The 20,811-nt window shown below is 44.2% G+C and overlaps 1 protein-coding gene and 1 long non-coding RNA gene across 6 annotated transcripts in view; one reads left to right on the plus strand and one right to left on the minus strand.

The window, feature by feature from the left end:
* The window catches only part of LOC140898618 (serotransferrin-2-like), a 33,937-nt gene extending 14,467 nt beyond the window's left edge, over positions 1-19,470 (plus strand). For 3 of the 5 annotated variants that reach the window (XM_073312685.1, XM_073312684.1, XM_073312683.1), the window contains 16 exons: positions 1,837-2,000; positions 3,326-3,425; positions 4,626-4,802; positions 6,462-6,624; positions 6,743-6,807; positions 7,492-7,649; positions 9,765-9,951; positions 10,102-10,250; positions 11,127-11,217; positions 12,401-12,460; positions 13,115-13,297; positions 14,100-14,256; positions 15,158-15,240; positions 16,698-16,882; positions 17,310-17,496; positions 18,586-19,470. In XM_073312685.1, the coding sequence (XP_073168786.1) occupies positions 1,837-2,000; positions 3,326-3,425; positions 4,626-4,802; positions 6,462-6,624; positions 6,743-6,807; positions 7,492-7,649; positions 9,765-9,951; positions 10,102-10,250; positions 11,127-11,217; positions 12,401-12,460; positions 13,115-13,297; positions 14,100-14,256; positions 15,158-15,240; positions 16,698-16,882; positions 17,310-17,496; positions 18,586-18,626 (2,150 nt within the window). In that variant the 3' untranslated portion in view covers positions 18,627-19,470. Of the gene's footprint in view, positions 1-1,836; positions 2,001-3,325; positions 3,426-4,625; positions 4,803-6,461; positions 6,625-6,742; positions 6,808-7,491; positions 7,650-9,764; positions 9,952-10,101; positions 10,251-11,126; positions 11,218-12,400; positions 12,461-13,114; positions 13,298-14,099; positions 14,257-15,157; positions 15,241-15,679; positions 15,758-16,697; positions 16,883-17,309; positions 17,497-18,585 lie in introns of those variants that run through there. The other 2 variants (XR_012155040.1, XM_073312686.1) reach the window with 2 other exon arrangements.
* LOC140898619 (uncharacterized) lies at positions 10,398-12,741 on the minus strand. Its single transcript, XR_012155041.1, has 3 exons — positions 12,448-12,741; positions 11,470-11,539; positions 10,398-10,633 (listed from the first exon to the last, which is right to left on the minus strand). It is a non-coding gene; the product is annotated as an uncharacterized lncRNA (long non-coding RNA).
* Positions 19,471-20,811: the final 1,341 nt, after the last annotated feature.

Consider the following 20,811-nt stretch of genomic DNA (forward strand, 5'->3'; position numbering starts at 1 on the left):
ACTCGTGTGCACAAAGTTAAGCTTGTGCATACATGTTTGCAGGATTCAGGACCAAATCTGTAACTAAATTAGCTTCATAGCTAATTGCCTTCTCCACTGAATATCACTAAGGAAGGCTGTGCTGATGGCTGAAAAGAATGTATAGGATATGGGTGCTAACTATTAAACACATTCCTATGAGAACGTACTATATTAAAAAGCCTACATCAGTAAAGAGACCGACCATTATCACAGCAAAATTAGAATTGTCCAAGAATGAAAAATATTACCAAAAACTGTGCCTATGCAACTGAGGTTATAGAAAATGTTTTATTATATATATACTGTATTATTTCAGAAACAATAATACTTTGCACTTATTATGAAGACTGAACACATATGGAAATAATCAGAGATCAGACTTGATCAGTTTCTTTCGATATGTGCCATCAGGACATGTGATTCTCTCAGAATGCTTTCAAGCATTAGTTAACCTGTATGTCACCCCTGCAAGGTAGGCAGGGATGTTCATTTTACAGATGAGGAAATTAGCACAATAAGAAATCTGTCTCTGTTTCAGATTCCACAGTCAGTGAGAGAGTTGGGAAAAGAACTCAGAATTTGTGATTCACAGTCTTATACTGTAACCTCTAAAACTGAGTTCCCTCCCACAAACCCCACTGCAGGAGCTATGGAAATGTTTAGTCGGTTCTATGTAGAACTCTAACCTGAATGGATGCGGTCAATTTAGTAGCTAGTTCTTTATCTTGTCTCTGCTTTTTAGTATCAGTTCAAGTCTGCTACTGATCTGGGATATACAAACAATAGTCCTCATCCTTTTTACTGACAGTGTCATTTCTGCCCCCACTAACTTTGGGGTAAGGTGTGTCTAGGGTTAATGACAATCAGCTAACAATCACAACTTGACATGTCTACATTAGCTGCAAAATCCTACTTAAAATCATGTTAGTGAAAACATGGCAGCTAACCCAGTTTAAAACATAACCTATTTTCTGTGTAAAGAATGGCCTTCATGATGCTCCATTCAGCTCTATGGGCTGCTTTCATGGGAGAGAGCCAAGAACAGAATTCCAATTCCAGCTCTGGCACTGGTTTTCAGTCTCGTCTTGGGAAAGGCATGTAACCTCTCTGCACATCATCTATAAAACGAGGATAATATTTCCTGCCTACTTCATGGCAGAGTGGTGGGGTGGCAAGGATTAATGTTTGTCAAGTGCTCTGAGAATTTAAAATGTTCTAGAAACATTGAGTATTTACAAGCTACCCCAGTTCCTGTTCCTCCTTGGCAGATTTCAGCAAGTGAAGCAAACTTCTCTAACCAAAGGAAAGTCCAGGAAACAGTTTTTCATTGTCCCCTGGATAACTTAGGCAGCTATGTTGTTTAGGAACAGGCCCAAGCCGTAAAACTCCCATCGTGATCTCAAAAGCCCAAAGTTCGGTAGTGTTTGGATCTAGGGTTTTGGTTCAGCATATTATATATAGTGTCTGATTTTTGCAAATGACTGCTGATTGGGGTATAGATTTCAAACTCACCCTTAGAGTACCCTTTTTTTTGTTTTTTTGGATCTGGTGCTTTTAGTGTGGGCCTCTCATTATTGAAAACAGAATCCTAGCACTGAAGGGGTAGTCACAGGGAAATAGTCAGGAAATGCTGTTCCCATTAAAGATGAGACTTTCCTCCCTTTGGCACTTTGACCCTAGAAACTAGTCTACTTTTTCCCTGTTAAAGAACAAAAACTAAAATCAGCTATGGTCAGTTTCCTCCATCCATGTCCCTTCTTCTGAATCTCCCTCTCCCCATTTAAAGAGCACGTGTCTTGCCTTGTGATCCTTCAGGGAAGAAGTTCAGATGGTGCACGCTGTCTGACCTGGAGCAGAGGAAGTGTGCTGAGTTATCTAAAGTACTCCTGGCTGTCCTACCTCTGGCTACAATCAACTCCTTTGCTAGGGTTTCCTGTATCAGAGCTCAAAATACGCATGACTGTATCGACAAGATCAGGGTGAGTCTGCAGAGAATCCCAGAGTTTATCTTAACCCAAAGTCTAGTTCTTCTGTAGCAGGGCGGGGGTGGGGGTGGGGGTAACTACTACTACACAGAATCCATAGGGAATTGAAATCTAGGCAATCATGGCGATGCTATTTCATCTGTGACAAAATACACAGTATCTGCGCAGACAAGAAGAATCCAGGTGATAAAAATCACTAATCAGTGATACAGTTACTGCTGAGCCAAAACAGAATCTCTGCTACACCTTTGTAATCCCAATGAAATAAATAAGAGCTGTGTGGGAGCAAATGAGCAAAATCTGTCTCCTCCCAGCAGCTGTTAAATCATGAAGACATACCAAAAGTCCCCTTGGCTTTTAGGTTTCAATTCTAGTTCAACTATATTTAACAATTTTTCTGCCCCTCCCCATTTAACCTCTAGTTAATCTTTCCTGAACCAAAGAGCTATCCTTTTTCCAAATAAAAATATCTTTGAATTATAATTTATATGAGATGAGGCAGTGAAGTGACTGGAGGTTTAAGACAGCTTTCACTGATGGGATAATGCTTCTCATACTGCTGTGTGCATTTAAGGACAAATTCCTTTGGGGAGAAAGGAAAATATAGCCCTGGCCTTCCTAGTAGTAGTTCAGTTTCGCTAATGTGTCTGAAACCTGACTGGGAAAAGGGAATTCAGTCTCCATTATCATTCAGCCCTGGCTTCCTCCACTGGATCCCAGCTCTGACTTGGAAAAAACAGCTGCTCCTGAGGTCAGAGAAGAACCTTGTCTCCACCTCTTCATTCAGTCCTGAGCTCCTTGTTAATAGATTATAAAGCTATACTTAGTAGGAGCTGCAGATAGTATGATTAAGGAAGGAACGCAAGAGTATCTGAAAGGTTTCTGGGGATGAATGGTGAGGAGAATACTCAACCAGTATTGGTGGATATGGAAGGAAAGAAAAAAAAAAAAGATCTGGAGTAAAATCCAGACCTCACTGAAGTCAATGGGAGTTTTTCCCATTGACTGCAGCAGAACCAGGATTTCATCCTTGGGGTGGAAGGATCAAAGGAAAGGTGGAGAAGGGATGTCATCTTGCCAAATTAGGTTTGTGAAGAATACTCAGGCTTCATGCAGGATGAATACTGACACAGACAGACATGTTACATATTTGACAATCAATTCAGGTTGACATTCCACCATGCCAAGAAACAGGGATCCAACCAAAATTGAGGCAAGCGTTGTGAAAAGTCTGTGGTGAGAGCTCTAGTCTTCAAATCGCTCATTGTTCCCATGGACGGAGGGACTCTCTTAAATGGATGTTTTTATTTTGAAAAAAGGTGAATAAAGCAGATGCTGTCTCCTTGGATGCTGGAGATGTTTATTCTGCTGTGAAGCTGTATGGCCTAACTGTGGTGGCAAAGGAGATCTATGAGGAAGGTAGGTTAGCAGGAACGCCTGTTTCTAAAATACCTTCACTGTAACCGAACGTTATCACTAAGATAGAAAGCACTACAATGGATAACTAAGGAGACCTCAGCCCAGAGCGTTATAGGAGAATCAATCCTATCCTCAGCAAGAGAAAGTATCTGTTACGTAGTGAGCCACTGTCCAAAGCAGGAATAAAATCTGATCCTCTGCTCTAACCACTACAAAGTAATTTGCCCCATCTCTATGCCTCAGTAGCTCTGAGGAGCTCTCATCTATTTCAGAGGGGTTTTAAGAGGCTTAATATAAGTTTGTAAAGCACTTTGAGATAAAGATGTCAATAATATCCTGCACTTAAATAAAATTTTTCATCCTCCAATCCTGTCCCCAGTACCTATAACCCACCCCTTCTTCTGTCTCTGGAGATCCATTTCCCACTGCATACTGGAGTTCCAAGCCTTGCAGCTAGACTGAAGATACATCCCTACCTTTCCCCCTTATTACAAAGCCCTTATGAAACCACACTGAAAAATGGAAGGGAAAAGAACAACAGGACTGAACAGTGGGTTGGAGGGGGTTGACTTACAAGGAAGGAGTAAGAACTAAAGCCTGGCCCAACCAAAACTAAAATTTCATGATTGAAAAGATCTGAAGGGAGTAAACCCAAAAGGAGAGAGTTGAATTAGAGTGATATCTGAGGGAATAACTGGGAAAAAAGGGATGAAATTAAGGAAGGGAAAAATATTTGGCTGAGTATCAGAATCATCATGGAATTAAGATGTATTAGGCTGTGAAAGATTCAGAAGGTAAGTGCCAGAAGCCCCATTGGTTGCAGAATCTGAAACTAGATGGCACAAATGCTCAGTGCAATGTTTCATGAAAACAAGGCTACACCGGCCTTGGACAGATGGACTGGATTTTCTAATAGACCTTTTCCATCTCTAAGTTCTATATTGCTTGCTTTGCATGTTGGTAGCTCTTGGCTAGCTGGTAGTGTCTTGGCAAACCTGGTAGTAACATAACCAACAGAATGTTCCTTTCAGACCAACTCTCCTTTCCCTGCTTATGCTGGTAACTGCATTTCTTACATTTTGAGACTTTTTTCCTTAGCCCTGGAACAGAGATCCTCACATCGCTGTGCACCGCAGCAGTTGTCCTAAGTTTATTAAAGGGATAGTTATTCTTCCTGTATCTCCCCTTTCCCATCATTAGGAAACTGTGTGTTTGCTGTGGCCATTGCCAGACGAGGAACTTTGGACATCCAGAGGTTAAGGGGGGTGCGTAGCTGCCACAATGGAGCCAGGTGGACATCAGGCTGGAACATCCCACTGGGCTTCCTCCTGGCTAGGAATGAGCTCCTCTGGGATGAGGATCAGCCTCTGAGCCAAGGTGGGTGAGTGGACAGCGACCAACACCATGGGGCCAAGCTCCTGCCTATGTAAAGGAGAGTAAAGTGGTGACAGGTATAACACCTACTGAACTATGCGGAACACACCAAGACCAAAGAGCCTCTGCGTTGGTGGACCAGATATCCACTTGGGGAAGCTTAGCCACTTGCTGCTAGCCCTCTTCTGCCAGTGTCTTTTCAGTGATCCCTCACAACAGAAAATCTATGTTAGCAAGAGGAACAGGAAACATCTGTGTTCTGTATTCAATGGGAGGTTAGGGAAAGGGAAGCACTGTACAGTAGCTTCTACAGCATATCGTCTTACCTTTTGTCATAAATATAAAGGGAAGGGTAAACCCCTTTAAAATCCCTCCTGGCCAGAGGAAAAATCCTCTCACCAGTGAAGGGTTAAGAAGCTAAAGGTAACCTCGCTGGCACCTGACCAAAATGACCAATGAGGAGACAAGATACTTTCAAAAGCTGGGAGGAGGGAGAGAAACAAAGGGTCTGTGTGTCTGTCTAGATGCTGTTTCTGCCGGGGATAGACCAGGAATGGAGTCTTAGAACTTTTAGTAAGTAATCTAGCTAGGTATGTGTTAGATTATGATTTCTTTAAATGGCTGAGAAAAGAACTGTGCTGAATAGAATGACTATTTCTGTCTGTGTGTCTTTTTTGTAACTTAAGGTTTTGCCTAGAGGGATTCTCTATGTTTTGAATCTAATTACCTTGTAAGGTATCTACCATCCTGATTTTACAGAGGTGATTCCTTTACTTCTATTTACTTCTATTTCTATTAAAAGTCTTCTTGTAAGAAAACGGAATGCTTTTTCATTGTTCTCAGATCCAAGGGTTTGGGTCTGTGGTCACCTATGCAAATTGGTGAGGATTTTTACCAAACCTTTCCCAGGAAGTGGGGTGCAAGGGTTGGGAGGATTTTGGGGGGAAAGACGTGTCCAAACTACATTTCCCAGTAAACCCAGTTAGAGTTTGATGGTGGCAGTGGATATTCCAAGGACAAAGGATAAAATTAATTTGTACCTTGGGGAAGTTTTAACCTAAGTTGGTAAAAGTAAGCTTAGGAGGTTTTCATGCAGGTCCCCACATCTGTACCCTAGAGTTCAGAGTCGGGGAGGAACCTTGACACCTTTCTATCGTGCCTTTAATTCCAAAGGATCCCAAAGCCTTTGACAAATGATGGACCTGATTCTTCACTCACATCTCACCAAATGGAGGATTGGATCCTATGGCTGCCCAGCACCAGTGAAATGCAGCCACCTTTGGGATGGAGAGTAGCAATCAGCTGTGGTATAGCAAGTACACAACAGTGAGCAGAGGCTGGTCAAAGACTCCAGGTTCTTACAGAAAGTGCCACAGATTCTTTAATGAACACACAGAGCAGACAGGGCCCTGGTTTTTAAGGGTAGGGGGCCCACATGCAGGAAGTGCACAAAACTTAATTTAACTCCCTCAGAAGGAAGAAAGATGGACTTGACCCAACCAGGCTTTGACCCTGTAGTTTCAGGAAGTATTTCATACCTGAAGCTTGGACAACCAAGCCATCCCCACTGGAGACTAACAACTTTTTACAAGTAGCACTTAAGGAATGCTACTGTTATCTCTTCCAGCCTTTGCCACTTGACTGTTTTTCTTATGTCTACAGTGATCAGTCAATATTTCAATGCCAGCTGCATCCCTGGTGTTGGCGTCACCTTTCCTCAGCTCTGTGCTCTCTGTCAAGGACCGAAATCCTACGTTAGGAACAAGAACCACTTCTGTGAGACCAGCAGCAGTGAGCCCTTCTACAACTCTGAGGGAGCCTTCAGGTGACCTCACCCCCACTCTGCTTGCATTAGAGGTGGCTTGGGGGTTGGGAGGAAGAAGGGATGGCAGGAGGAGAAAAGCAGGTTTAAGTGCTAATGGATTGTGTTCATCTCTCTGCAGGTGCTTGAAGAATGGGGTAGCAGATGTTGCTTTCCTAGATCACTTAACTATAATGAATGGCACAGGTAAACCCAAGTACTCAGATTTCTGTTGGCCTGCAACTTGTATTCTTTTCTACATGGATGCTTTGTGGGGAGATGCCCAATTCATTATCGATTCCAGTTTGAGTTTAATCTAGGCAAGCAACTCTTGAGGGTATGCCTCAGATCTCCAAGAGTCAGAGGGAAATGGAGAGTGGAAGGTTAGGAGGGAAATGGTGGCTCACAGGAGATGTTCTTTGTCAGAACCACCAAAGCTTTCCATTTTAGATTATTGCCTTAGCTCTCAGTCACTATTTATACAGGATGGCTCATCGTATACCAGTGAGGAACCCTTTAAAATTCCATGGGTACCTCTTCTAGAGGAGCAGTTTTCATTGGCCAGGCTTTTTACTTGACCAAAAATTTGCATCATATACTCAAGGTCGGTCGTTCACAGGGGTCTAGCAGCTTTTTTCTTTAAAGAAGATTTAAAATTATTGGTTCTCAGAAAGCGTCTCAAATTCCCCAGCCAATGTCCTTGTGCTTTAACGTCTCTCTTTGGTAAGGGGAGCAGCACAGAGAGAAACCTTCCCTGCTGAGAGTTAGTATTCACTGCCCTGCTTGGGCACTGAGACTTGGAGCAGGCTCCCTTGAAATACGTTGTGTCTCCCATTCCTCTGCCAGGCCGGGTTTCACTTCACAGCTTTGATAGCTGCCCTGTTGTTTTAGATTCAGAACAAGAGGAATATGAGCTCTTGTGTCCTGATGGATCCACAGCAAAGCTGAGTGCCTATGGCACCTGTAACCTGGGTCGTGGGCCTGGGCGTGCCATCATCAGTCGCCACAACTTCCAGAAGATCACCAAGAAATTCCTCACCCTGATCCAGGTAATTTGCAACTGCTAATCAGGTTCCAAGCCCTCTCTGTGTGTAGATGGAATGAGCTAGACTGCAGGTGTTGAGGCTGCTCTGGGACATCCAACATGGCCATCTGCTAGGACAGGTACCCTGGTGGGAGTTCCAAAGGCTATTGGAGAGAGAGGGTGAGCGTGCACAGCCTTTAAAGTTAGATCAGAGTATCAAAGTAATACAGTCTTGGAGAGAGAGGGCAAGAGTGGAGGTCTCTCTCTGCTCTCCAGGATACTAATAGCTGCTTAGTGTAAATTTGGAGAGATCTTTGCTCTCGCTACATCCCTCCATTTGCTATTAATGTGCGGAGGGTGGAGATCTTTAGATAGTAACGTCCAGATCCTCAAACTTATTTAGGTATCTAACTCCCATTGAAGCCAATGGAGTTAGGCACCTAAATATCTATGAGACCATTTTTGTACATCATGTATTAAAATCAGTGCTTGATCCTGACTGGGGCCTCTGGGCATATCAATATATATATTTAACAATAGCGTCCAGCAATTACCAAGAAAATCTGACCCCGGCATCTGCCTGTACCCCCTTTCTCTGGAAAAAGGAGTCTCATTCCCAGTTCCAAGCGTGGACTCAAATCCAAGGGAAAAATAATCTGAAACATACTTAAGAGGGAAGTGCTTGGAAAGCAGTAATGCCATATATTAGGAGGAGGTAATTTAATAGTATGGGCTTGGACCACCCTTGTGGGCACAGGAGGTGGTTTGCCTCTTCTTTGGTCACAGGGGCAGGTGCACTCAGAGGAGAGATTCACCCATCGGGGAGCTTTAAACTTCCGCCAACTTCTGGCAGTGTCTTCCTGGGATACACACAGAACTAATGCGTCTCCTAGGCCTTTTGCCCAGCCACAGCCATTTTGTGGGCTATGCCCACCAGTTCCCAGGTGTCTCTTCCTTGTCTCTCTTCCCATTCCCCCCTAAATAGAACAGATTTGCAATGGGGTGATGGTGCTACAGTCCCAAGCTTTATCCCCTCCAGGTCAGGTTTCTCCCACCCCAGACCCTCACCTGTGCTCTGCTGAGGCACTGAAGCAGGCACTGGGTGTATAGCTTGACTAGGAGATGAGTAAGTGGGGGACAGTGTAACGACATCTGAGTACTCAACACTGCAAATGCTCAGGTGGGAGGAGTTACGCAAGAGGGAGTAACAAGGAATCTTGGCTAACAATTACGCAAGGGAAAATATAGGATGAATATCAGGAAAAGCTTCCTGACAGCAACCTCTATGAGACTCTGGAATAGTCTCCTAAGCAAAGTGGGCAAAGCGCCATCCTTTAGAGATATTTAAAATTACAAGGGACAAAGCACTACCTGAAGAACCATCCTGCTGTGGCCTGGGGAGATAGCTAGGTCTCCTCTAGCTCTAATCTGATTCACTCCTACAAGCTCAGGTAGGAGCGAGCAGTGGAGGGGGAGAGGCCAGGCCACTGAAATTGAAAGGAGGAACAAACAAGGTCTCCTGCCCTTTGACCTCCAAGTGCCCACCACTGTGAATTATTATGCAGTTTGTCATATGGTTCGGGGACGTCTGGGTGCAAGCCCTTGATTACTTCTCCACCCATCCTCATATTTACATTCTCTAGTGGATAAATAGTGCTTGTTGCCTCCGCCTCCAAGCATCTCATATTCATTCAAAACTGAACACCAACTGCATAAGAAAGTTCTTACAACCCTCCATATCCTGCCCCTGAAATAGCCCAGGGTAAGTGAATAATTTAACCAAAACAGATACATCTTATGCTGTAGTCTGGAGCTCCTGCCTGGATGCTGCAGACAGCAGTCTCCCCTGCTGGAGCAGAAAATGAGCATCGCAGCCAATCACAATAATCCGGATGGAACAGGAGAAGCAGCAGTTCCTCAAATAACTGGGTCCCAGACCATGTACAGATGGAAACCAACACTTAAGACTGATGCACAGAGGGTTTGCCCTAATCCCAGGGAGTGTTAGAGTTCTGAGTACGACATTATGATCACCCCGTGCTTGCCATGACTCTAGACAGTGGAGGTATAGCAACAAGGCTGCTAGTCACAGAGGAGATGAGCAGCATCTCTACAGCTAAAGCCATTGTACTTTTCCTAGCATCTCTTTGGGCAGAAGGGAAAAGAAAGGGCCAAGTTTGAGCTCTTCACTTCAGTGCCATTCAAGGGGAAGAACCTGCTGTTCCACGATGCCACTCAGCACCTGCAGCTGCTCAAGGACAAAGCACAGATCTCCCATATCCTTGGCCTGGACTACGTAGCCCTCTTGAAGGGACTAGGCCATGAAGGTGAGAGCTCACCCAAGGGAATGGGACAGAGAGGCCCCCCACCCCTTTGCAAGGGAGAGACATGCACAGACCCAAAGAAGCCAACTGGTAAAGACAGCTCAGTACATGGATGGTGCTAACCCCATTGCACTCTCTGTCCTGCTGCTGCAGGGAGCTCACTGGACAACAGTGTGGTACGCTGGTGCTGCATCAGCAATGCTGAGCTCCGCAAGTGCGAAGAGTGGGCCCTGAACATCAAATCTGACCCCCTTGTCTGCGTCCAAGCCGCTTCAATGACCAACTGCATTGAGCTGATCAAGGTAAGAACCGATATGGAGTAAACAGGAACGCAAGGCACAGGCATGTCTGTCCTTGTCCCAAACACCTGGGGGCAATGGAGATAAACCAACCGAGGCGCTGCAGAAATTGAGACCAAGGGGTCCTCAGGCCGCCCCCCCCCTGCAGCCACTGGGGTATGGGAGAGATAGACAGTTACACAGGTTATGCAGGTTCTAAATTGTCACTGCCACAATTTCAGGGTTAACTGCACCTTTGACAACACCTGTCCTGGTCTTCAAGGGCACCCACTTAAGGTCTCGGGCTCTCAGCCATCATCTACTTGCAGTCCCTCTGCACCTCACTGAGATTCCTCCAGCAGGTCTGACTTGGGGTCCAGTATCTGTCGTTAACCTTTCTCTATAGGCTACACAACAGTGTATAGCAGTTATCAACCAGCCTTCACACAGCAAAATATATTCATTTTTAGGCAAAAATACTAGAGAAAAATGTATAAAAACCAACACACATTCCTATATGCATGCTAACAGCTTATTAGATGTCACCCATCGGTCCTAGTAGGCCAAAGTCTTTCCAATCCTTCTAAAAGGTTCTGCCCTTTGGTGAATTAAAAGAAGACTGAAAATTAGTTTACACTCAGCCTTCTGACACCAAAAAACATTTTTTGTTTGAATCTATGAAAAACCAGATTGAATTAGTCCACACAAACCTCCCCAGGGGATGGTACCTCTCTAAGAGTTGTTTCATCTTAGTGACTCACCTTAATCATCCCCTACAGTTTCCTAAAGAAACTGTGGTAACCCTCCTTCATAAATGTAATATTGAGGTCCCCAAAGATACTGCATGGGGTTGCAATATCGGTCCCGGTCCCACATGTTACTCTCTGATATTGTTGGCAGAGTAATGAGGCCGATGCAGCCACGCTGGATGCCACGCATGCCTACATTGCAGGGATATGTGGGCTGGTCTCAGTAGCTGCAGAATGTTATGGTGAGTTTTCTGTTCCACAATAATCCCTCAGGGGCTGGCATGGGGGAGACCAAAAAAACCCAAAAAACACTACCGTTAAAAACCTGGTAAAATTGCCACACAGCTGTGTCTAGCTGCAAAGGCAGGGGAAGGAGAACCAAGAGATCTGAATATTCTTCCCAGTTCTTCCACTGACTGGCTGTGAGCTCTCGGGCAAGTCACTTCATCTATGCCTCAGTTTCCCCACCTATAAAAGGAAACAGTTATACTGACCTGCCACAAGAGAGATGCTGCAAGTCTCTAATAAAGTGTTTGAAGTGTTTCACAAGCCTTGGATAAAATGCTGTAAATGCAAAGGATTATAGAAATTAATGGATGGGGTGCAAGATTCTTAGCTTTGAGAAACCAAAATCTAGAGAAAGCTGCATCTCCTCAGGAACTTTTGAGGTAAGTCTATACTGCAATGAAAGACCTGTGGCTGGCCCATGCCAGCTGACTTGAGCTGCAGGGCTATAAAATTCTGTCTGTGGCTGGAACCTGGTCTCTGGGACCTTCCTCCTGAAACCAAATATCTACATTGCAATTTTATAGCCCCAAATCCCAAATCAGCTGAACCAGCCACAGCTGTGCCACAGGTCTTTTATCACAATGTAGGCATACCTTCAATGATGGGTGGAGGGAGGTGGGGGAAAAGAAAACTTTTTTCTGCACTTGTGAAGTCCATGACACCACATCCATTTTGGGAACAGGGAACGTGGCAGACCTTAAACCCTTCTCTGATCCAGCATGGCTAGGAAAGCGAGAAGACTATGATCGGATACTTGGATATGAGGAAGGAAACATTCCCATAGTCCAATTTTTCATCTAGCTGAGCAGAGTCCCTCTGTCTCAGTAACAGTCCGTGTCATTAGATCCTCTGCACTGAGTAAGTGCTCACTGCCAGACCCACAAGCCACGTGCACTTCATGGGTTCATTTTTCTATGGCGGGAATGCTGGCAATGTGAGTCCTAGCATAGGCCACCCCCCATCCACTGATTAGACTCTCCCAGATGCATCTTTCCTATACACGTGTGGTGTTCTTTAGTGATTATGTTGGTATCTAGTACATGCTCAGCGCACACTCAGCAACCAGTCACCAGTTCTTGTGTATATGGTTTTGGGTTTTCAAACATCACTCTGCTCTTGCTCGTCTCTCCTGCCCAGGAGAGGGGTGTGCCCCAGCTGCTGGGAGAACAAAGAAGCTGACCCACCTTGCAGATAAAGGTAATGAAGGATCTTTGAGGTATGGGTTTCTCCTTTAATGAAGTGGTTCCACCCGGATGCTCAGGCAACTCTGCTGGGGTAAGACAGAATTCCTAAGACCTGTGAAAGTGGGGTGACTCCCAACTACTCAGCAGAGCAGCTAACAGCAATTGCAGGGCTCTACTGGTTCATACTTTACCGCCACTGAGCCGTGAGGATGTCATGCAGCAGACCCTCAGCCAAAACACCCAAACGCTTTCAAACAAAGCTCCATTAGGGATAGAGGAAGGTTATGAGACAGGAAGAGGAGTTCTCGCTGTATGTAGAGGTCGTGATGGTACCTTGCCCTAGGCTGCGGCTGTTGGGACTTACGCTAGCATAAGGGGCATGCACGCACTGGTTCTGGAAGAAGGAGAATCCTTCTGTCTGGGGGCTAGAGACTTCACTGTTCCAGGCAGCAGTGCCAGGACTGAATTTTTGTGGCTCAGAAGACAATGCAGCTCTCAGTTCCCTGCAACTAAAAGAGCTCAGTACAGACGACAAGGGAAAGGGAGGCAGGAGTGTCATTTTAGGGAGGATACAACCGGTTCTAAAACTTACTTTTAACATAGAGACTGTTCCCGTCCAAGATGTCTTGCTGTCTCAGTCTAACTGGTTCTTGTCATTGTCACACAGCACTGCCACCTGTCTACGCTGTAGCCCTGGCAAAGAAGAATGCCAGGCATGTAAATATCCATAACCTGAGGAGACGGCGTTCCTGCCACAGTCACCTGTACAGTCCTGGGGGGTGGCTGCTCCTCTCCAGGTACACAGTGGGGGCTCTGGAGAACAACACTGTGAACTGTGATATCGGCTCTGGTAAGGACTGCACCAGAATATCTACCAACTGGACAAATGATGGTGCCAAGGGGTATGGGAAAGGAGGAGGGAGAATGGAAAACTTCCGTCATTCTTACACATCACTTAAGACATTCACCATTGCTCCACTATGTCCCTCCAAAATACTCTCCTGGTCAAATGGAGTTCTGGGGGAGCGCTGATAATTACCTCAACATTGGAAATTATTTATAATGTGCTTATCACCACATTATGTTTAAAAATATTAAATACTGCCCATAACAGATACCCCATCCTCTCCATCAACTGCCCTCCATACCCAACTTTAAAACCCATAATTTAATACCTAATCAAAGTGTCTTGCACCATGCTCTGAAGGTTGGCGGATTCAGTCTGTAATGGATCAGAGGGGTCAAGTGTTAGGAACCGAGCTGCCCTCAGTGTGGCTAATTAAAACTTCCAGATATTGGCAGGTGAGCAGCATCCCTGTTGGTAGATAATGTGATGCAGTCAGTATTCCCCCCCAGACAGCCTTACTCACCTGCAAGGTTTAGTTTTACTACTTTGCTGTTTGCTATTCTCCGTCACCCAAGCAGAAGTTAAATTTGTGAACTCTTTTATTGTAGGTCTTAGAGCATACCCACTCAGTGGATCAAGTGTCTGGTCCTCTAATCTTAGTAGCTGGGTGAGACAAAGGAAACAGGCTCTGGAAATGCAAACTATCTTACAATGGAGAAGTCAGTAGCAGTCCCTGTACTGTATTAGGAAAGAACATATTTTTAAATGCCCCACATTGACTAATCCCATAATTTCTCTCTCTTAGCTTACCAGAGTTACTTTTGGAAGGGTTGTATGCCAGGAGCAGACAGGAACCTATGCAAAGTCTGTATTGGAGGTGGTGAGATGGAAGGGGAGAAAGAGTCCAGCAGGTGTGCTGCGAATCATAATGAACGCTACTATGGAAACATGGGTGCACTCAGGTAAGTCCCTCTGTTTGAGGCAAGGACGAAGCTTAAAAGCATCACCCAGAAATGGCTCATTTATTTTGCCTGCTGGTTTTCTAGGCAGGACTCATATTTAAACGCTGGTAACCATAAAGATGGCCTTTGGGTCAGTGTATTTTATTTCAACTGTGATTGCTTTGGGACAGCTGAGCTGGCTGGAGATTTAAAAGTTATATAGCCATTTCTAATGGAAAACTAGATAAGATAGTGATTCTTAACTCATAATCCACTAATGATACTTGGTGCACAAACCCAAGCCTACTCTGAGACCAACTGAAGAGGTAACAATTGCTCCACAGGGTCAGCCAGCACAACTAGTGTGGAATTTGAGCAAGTAGTAGTGCAGGATATGAAAGGCAATTATGTTGACAGGGAATCATTCCCACCAGCTAATGGAAAGAGAATAAAAAATAACTGGAGACAGAGAAGGCATAAATAGAATGTTCCAATCTCTGTAGTTGAATGGTATTAGCTTGGCAGCCCTAGAGACAGAAATCCAGATACAATATGGTATTGCACGCTTCTTTATATTGCCCTGCCAATATGCCTCAACTCCAATTTGGGAGTCAGCTTTAGGAATGAGGAGGTTATTCAGTCTCCAGGCCCGCTGAGACTTTGGTCTGTTTGCTGAGATTGCCAGCAAGGAGGCAAATAGTTATTTGTAACAGACACTCATTCCCCAAGACCTCCACTGAGACCACTAACTCATTTCACACATAGATTATCAGTTGCTTCAGCATATGGTGGTACCTTTTGGCAGCCAGTGACCTAGACTAGACTCAGATTAGTATCCAAACCCTTCAGTCATCTACTGCTCCCAGAAGTTCTAGTCTCTTAATCTGATATTGTGATAAACTATTGCTTTCCCTTGCACTAGGTGTCTAGTCGGCAGTCCCAGTGGAAGGAGCTTTGGGGACGTGGCTTTCCTGGAACATCATAACCTGCTCAAGAATATTGAGAGTGAGATTGTTTGTCCCATCCTTTGAGTATTTCAGCTGGTACCAAAGTTTCTTCCCACACAATGATCATGATTCCAAAACATCCACATACAAAGGTCTAATCTGAGCATGCAGCTGTTTTGTCTGGGTTTCAAGTCACAAGGACCTTTCTGCATTTGAATGCGCCAATGAAGCGCAAAATTCAGTTACAATTTAGTTTGGGGGTGGGGTGGGGAAGAAGAGGAAATAATCAGTGTGAGCAGGAAGACAGGGAGAAACAAGACTTGGAAAGTGCCCATTTGGGAAAAAGACCCCTAAATAGCTCCAGAAAACCCATTGACTCCCCGTGGCATCACAGCCTTGTCCAGAGGCAGCTGCAGTAGTTGTATACGCAAAAAGGAGTACTTGTGGCACCTTAGAGACTAACCAATAAAGTACTCCTTTTCTTTTTGCGAATACAGACTAACACGGCTGTTACTCTGAAACTAGTTGTATACGGTTATGCTTGACCAGAGAGTGAAGAAAATCGGGGCAGTGAGGTAAGAGATACCACAGTATATGCTGAAGTGTAAAACCCTTGCTTATGCTGGGAAATGCTCTGTGGCTCCAACAGACTCTACATAACAAGAGAATTGATCTGACTTTATCATGGTGTGTTATTTTGGACACAAGAACAGTGAACATAAGTGGCTGCAAAAATCTCACTACTGAAATTAGCTACTTGTTCTCAACTAAGTTACTTCAGAAATGGCAAAAAGCAGAGCAGTACAACAGACAGAAGGGCTGCCAACTGGCATGTTTTAAAATGAAAATCAGTTTTGGTTAGAGGCGCTTACAATAGAAAAGCATTGAAACCCCCCAAACATTCCTTTTGCCAATCTTAATAGCAGATAAAACAGATCACAGCCTTCAGGGAGGGAAGGAGAAAAAGAAACTCCATTTTCATTTGGCCTTACAAACCACTAAGTAGAGTCTTCCCAACAGCACATTAAAATTTCTGCCGTCTAAATTCCAGGGAAAGGCGTTTGTAAGAGATTGTGTAGTCTTTCAGAAAAGATACACGTATCTATAAGGAATTGGACCTCCATTTGAACAGACACACTGATTAGCAATTTCTGCAGAGCAGTTAATGGCTGAATGGTCATGGAGACTGAATTAGCTTTTCTCTAAGAGGTCTTTCCAGTGGCAGGTTGAGATGGATTGATGGGCTGATATGGCACTGATATTCATTGCAGTTGTCACAGCCTACAGTCACTGAAATACAAAGCCTCCCTACAGAAACTCCAGTGTGCCCACTATACAGCCTCTGTAGAGGCCTGTGGCAAGTTGAACTTTGAACACAGTGCACTGATTCTTTTTTCCCTTTCCAATGGTAATACTTTGCATGGGATTTCACCTTGTCTCAACTGAGATCTAGCTGATGGCGTGGACATGGGATTTACTGAGCTGAACCCTGCTGCCTCTCCATCTCCTTTGCAGGTCTGCAAAGCTCAGGTTGGGGTACAGGTTATACCCTCAACGACTTTGAGCTGCTGTGTCTGGATGGAAGGCGTGTCGCAGTCACAGACTGGGCAGACTGTAACCTCGGCCCTGTTCCTCCTAACATAGTCATGACTCGACCAGTGACCACCACCAAGATCTACGGCTTCCTGATGAAATCCCAGGTAAGGCAGAAGATGGGAAAGATTGTTATCCTGTTCTGGTTACACACTACTGAAAACCCCATCAAGGTCCAGAGTCCAAAACCTTCCAAACAAAATAAGAAATAAAAGTACCTCCACAGCCAGCACTAAAGGTTTAAGACTGCACAGGAGACTAACGAAAAGACCATTCGGATTCACTAAAGGAGAGTTTCAGCACGAGTAGCTCCTACATCATGTTCATATTCTTGCTGAGAAACAAGCCTCTGTGGTCCTGTAACAGACAATGAGTTAACATGTGGGAGGAGTTTGCAAGAGCCCCAAATAAGGCTAGCACTAGCTGAACCTTATACATCTCTCTCTTTGCGAGGTTGCTACATGGCTGAAAACTCACCTGCTTCATCTATTTTGTTTTCTGCTTTCTGAGTTTTTTCTTTTCTTTTCTGTTAAGGAAACTCTGGAAACAAATCTGGATTCTAAGTTCCATCTGTTTCACTCACAGAAGTATGGAGAAAGTGATCTGCTCTTTAAAGATGCTACTCAGTATCTTGTTCACACAAGTCACCTGGGCTATCAGTCCATTCTTGGAGAGCCCTTCTTTCAGCTGGCAGAATCTGTGTTTAACTGCACACATGCAGGTAATGTGACGTAGTTCATGTTGAGCTAGAACATACAACCTTAGAAGCATGCCTGGACAGTAGCTGTCAGCTCCTACTGACAAACTCATTTTTGCTACTTCAACTACTGCTAGGGAGTTCCCCCACAGCCGAAATTCCTGACAGCAATTCCTGCCTGTGGGCACTGGCATGTGAATGTTCTAGGGCAGTGATTCTCAAACTTTTGTACTGGTGACCCCTTTCACGTAGCAAGCCTCTGAGTGCGACCCTTGCCTTATAAATTAAAAACACTTTTAAAATATATTTAACACCTTTATAAACACTGGAGGCAAAGCGGGGTTTGTGGTGGAGGCTGACCGTTCGCAACCCCTCCCATGTAATTACTTCGTGACCCCGAGGGGGCCCGACCCCCAGTTTGAGAATCCCTGTTCTAGGGAGCTTCCCCACAGACATTGTTAAAATAACCGTTGCTCCCAGCAGAGACAGCACTTCTGCAGTAACACCCATTGACTGCACAGTTTAAAAGATTCTCACACGAGGGGGAAGACAGTGAATAGCTAAGCAGGTTATAGTTTAATCTTGTGGCTAAATCAATGGTAGTGTAAAGCAGGCACAGGTTTATTGAAGACAAGTCCATTTATACCAGCTGTGATTTTGCCCTTTGATCTCCACAGACCAGCTCTGTGGCTGGGGGTAGATGGGAAAGAGTCACTGATTTCTTTCTTGGAGATGCCAAGATTGGGGGAGAGAGAGGTCAAGTTTTTTTACAGTTAAAATTTTAATTTTGCCTTTAAAAGGTACACTGTCACACTGAATTATTAAAAACCAAAACTCTTTTCAATAGTATGTCTGGAGAATTTTAAATTACTATAAAAGTCTTGTATAAAGCTACTGAGAGTAATATCAAGGTATGCAGCTGGCCATCAACAAAATCATGAAGCCAACTATATATAAAGTGCTGTTAAAGGCAGAGTAAAACTGAAAATAAAAAGATTCATACTAGCATTTCAGTTTTACTGACTTTAGGTGTGGTATGTATGAACTGTTCAGACAGAACTGTAATTTTATAGTTGAGAGTTTTAATTAAAAACATTGTATTTTGATTTATAGACATCTTAGAATTCTGCAAACAGGATATCTGCACATCTTAGATGTGCAGACATATCTACAGACATGACACACAGAAGTTCCGCAAGACATCCACCACTGCCACCCAAGTTGAAATCAAGAGATGCCAAGAGGATTTTCACCACTTGAGACTGGCTATTTTCTATTTCATAAAAGCAAGACAGACCTCGTTTAAATACTGAAAAAACCCAAACCTTGCAGTTACCTTGCACCTACTAATATATACACTCCCCCATGACAACTACTGGGCTGGAGGTGCTGATAATGCTTCTCAAATGTCACTCCCATTTCCTATCCAGAAGCACTGCCTGTTACCTACGTTCACTCCACTTGGTGTGGAGTATGGCACCATGCAGAGCAGTACAGATCAGACAGCAAACCTTGAGACTGGGCCACTGGCATCAAAAAAGCAGCACCAACAATTAAGATCAAAACGCAGTATTTCCAGTTTAAACCCCACTCCCCACCCCCACAATTCAGCATCTTTATAGGAAGGACAGGGCCACGCTGAGGGCCACATTGGGCCTAGGAATTATTCCTCCCTTTACAGACCAAGTACATAACACAGGTTAGTGCGTCGTTCCCCTAACATGTTTCATTTATACTACATTTTCATTTAAAACAACTTGTTATCTGAGGTAACTACAACATTACTTTTATATGCATAAATCTTGCGATAGTTAGCTGCTACACACTACCTATATATTTACATCTAGCACAGACAAGTGTATCCATTTCTGCTATGAACAGGGAAGGGTTTATTTCTCTTCTGTTTGTATGACCAGCCAAGAATGTGTACCAAATGAATCAACAGATTTTGCAGTTATCCCTTGGGAAATTAACAATCTATAATGAATAAATTTCTACCATCAGAACCAGTTCCTATATTCTTAATAGGAGGTGGGGATGGTGGGAAGGGAACAACAATGGAGTTCCCATTCTTGTCCAAAAAAGCAGCACATAACAGGGTATTTCTCATGACTGAGAATAATCTAATTTGTGTTCATCCAAACCTTTGGGAACCTTCTCACAATGTATATGGTTAAACTGTTCGCTTTTTACAAGAGGAGGTGCTGGAACACAGTGCAAGGTCTCTGAAAGGGAGTGGTGTCTTGTTCGCATTGTAGTTCGCATTAACTTTAAGAACTCAGTTGCAACCTTGTGGAACCATTGTACGTTACCAGGTACGAGGCGGATTCCTAGAACCATTCTCTTAGTTAGTTAGTTAGAATGGGCTGGGAATGCTGCACAGGCAGCCTCATTAGCCCAGGGTGCAAAGAACACCACCATTCAGCAGGATATTAAGAGTGGCAAAACAAATCCAAGCCAGTCCTCTTCAGACAGATGATAGGAAATTTAAGTAGGGATTGTGAGAGCACGTTAGTTTCATTACTTGTAATTTTTGTTTCCCATGATAGAGGACATCCCCTGGTCTGGACATTACTCATGGACAGGGATCTGTGTTCTCTGCAACATCATTTCATCAAATTCTGCAGCAAGAACTCCTAGATTAGGTAACAAGATTAACATATTTTGTTGCTATGAAATAGCCCTCATTTTCATCCCCTCCCATTTCCACTAGGTTTAGATTACCCTAAATTACCCAAGGGAGGAGGAGTAAGAAGTGAAGGCTAGCCTCCTGCGTTATCTGGAGAACAGGTCATGGGAGCCATGCCACTTAGCACAGCAAAAAAACCACACATAAAACTTGAAAATAATCATTGCTGAAAATATTTTACCACTTTTGATCACCGAGTATTTGACTGTGAAGCATTAGTCAAAAATACTGATGGATATAAAATTTGTTGATGAGAATTTCAACATTTTTGCTGTATTCTCCAGATGGCTTAATTCCATTTCCAGGCCTCTTTTCCTGTGATGTTCTCCAGGTTGTCTCATACATTCTAGGGAAGAGAGAAGCTTGTAGCCATCTCTATCAGCTTGTGTTTCCCTGGCTGCTGTGCTGTTCTCCAAGCAGTCTCTCTACTTCTGGCTCCCCTGTTCCCTGGCTCCTTTCTGCCTGGCTTGATGAAACAGTGCAGGGAGCATGCACTGTAATCCAACTCACTTGCCCTCCTGGGGAAAGCTACCTATAGCCGAGTCCCAATATGACAAGGAAACCAAAGAAAGTGCATCGTGCTGCAGCAAAAAGGAGAAGTCTGTGGCATCTTGGTGTCAAATACTGCAGCCACTGAATTGCAGAGTACA

The sequence above is a fragment of the Lepidochelys kempii genome, chromosome 15 (genome assembly GCF_965140265.1).
Source record: "Lepidochelys kempii isolate rLepKem1 chromosome 15, rLepKem1.hap2, whole genome shotgun sequence".
In the NCBI taxonomy this organism is placed as follows: domain Eukaryota; kingdom Metazoa; phylum Chordata; order Testudines; family Cheloniidae; genus Lepidochelys; species Lepidochelys kempii.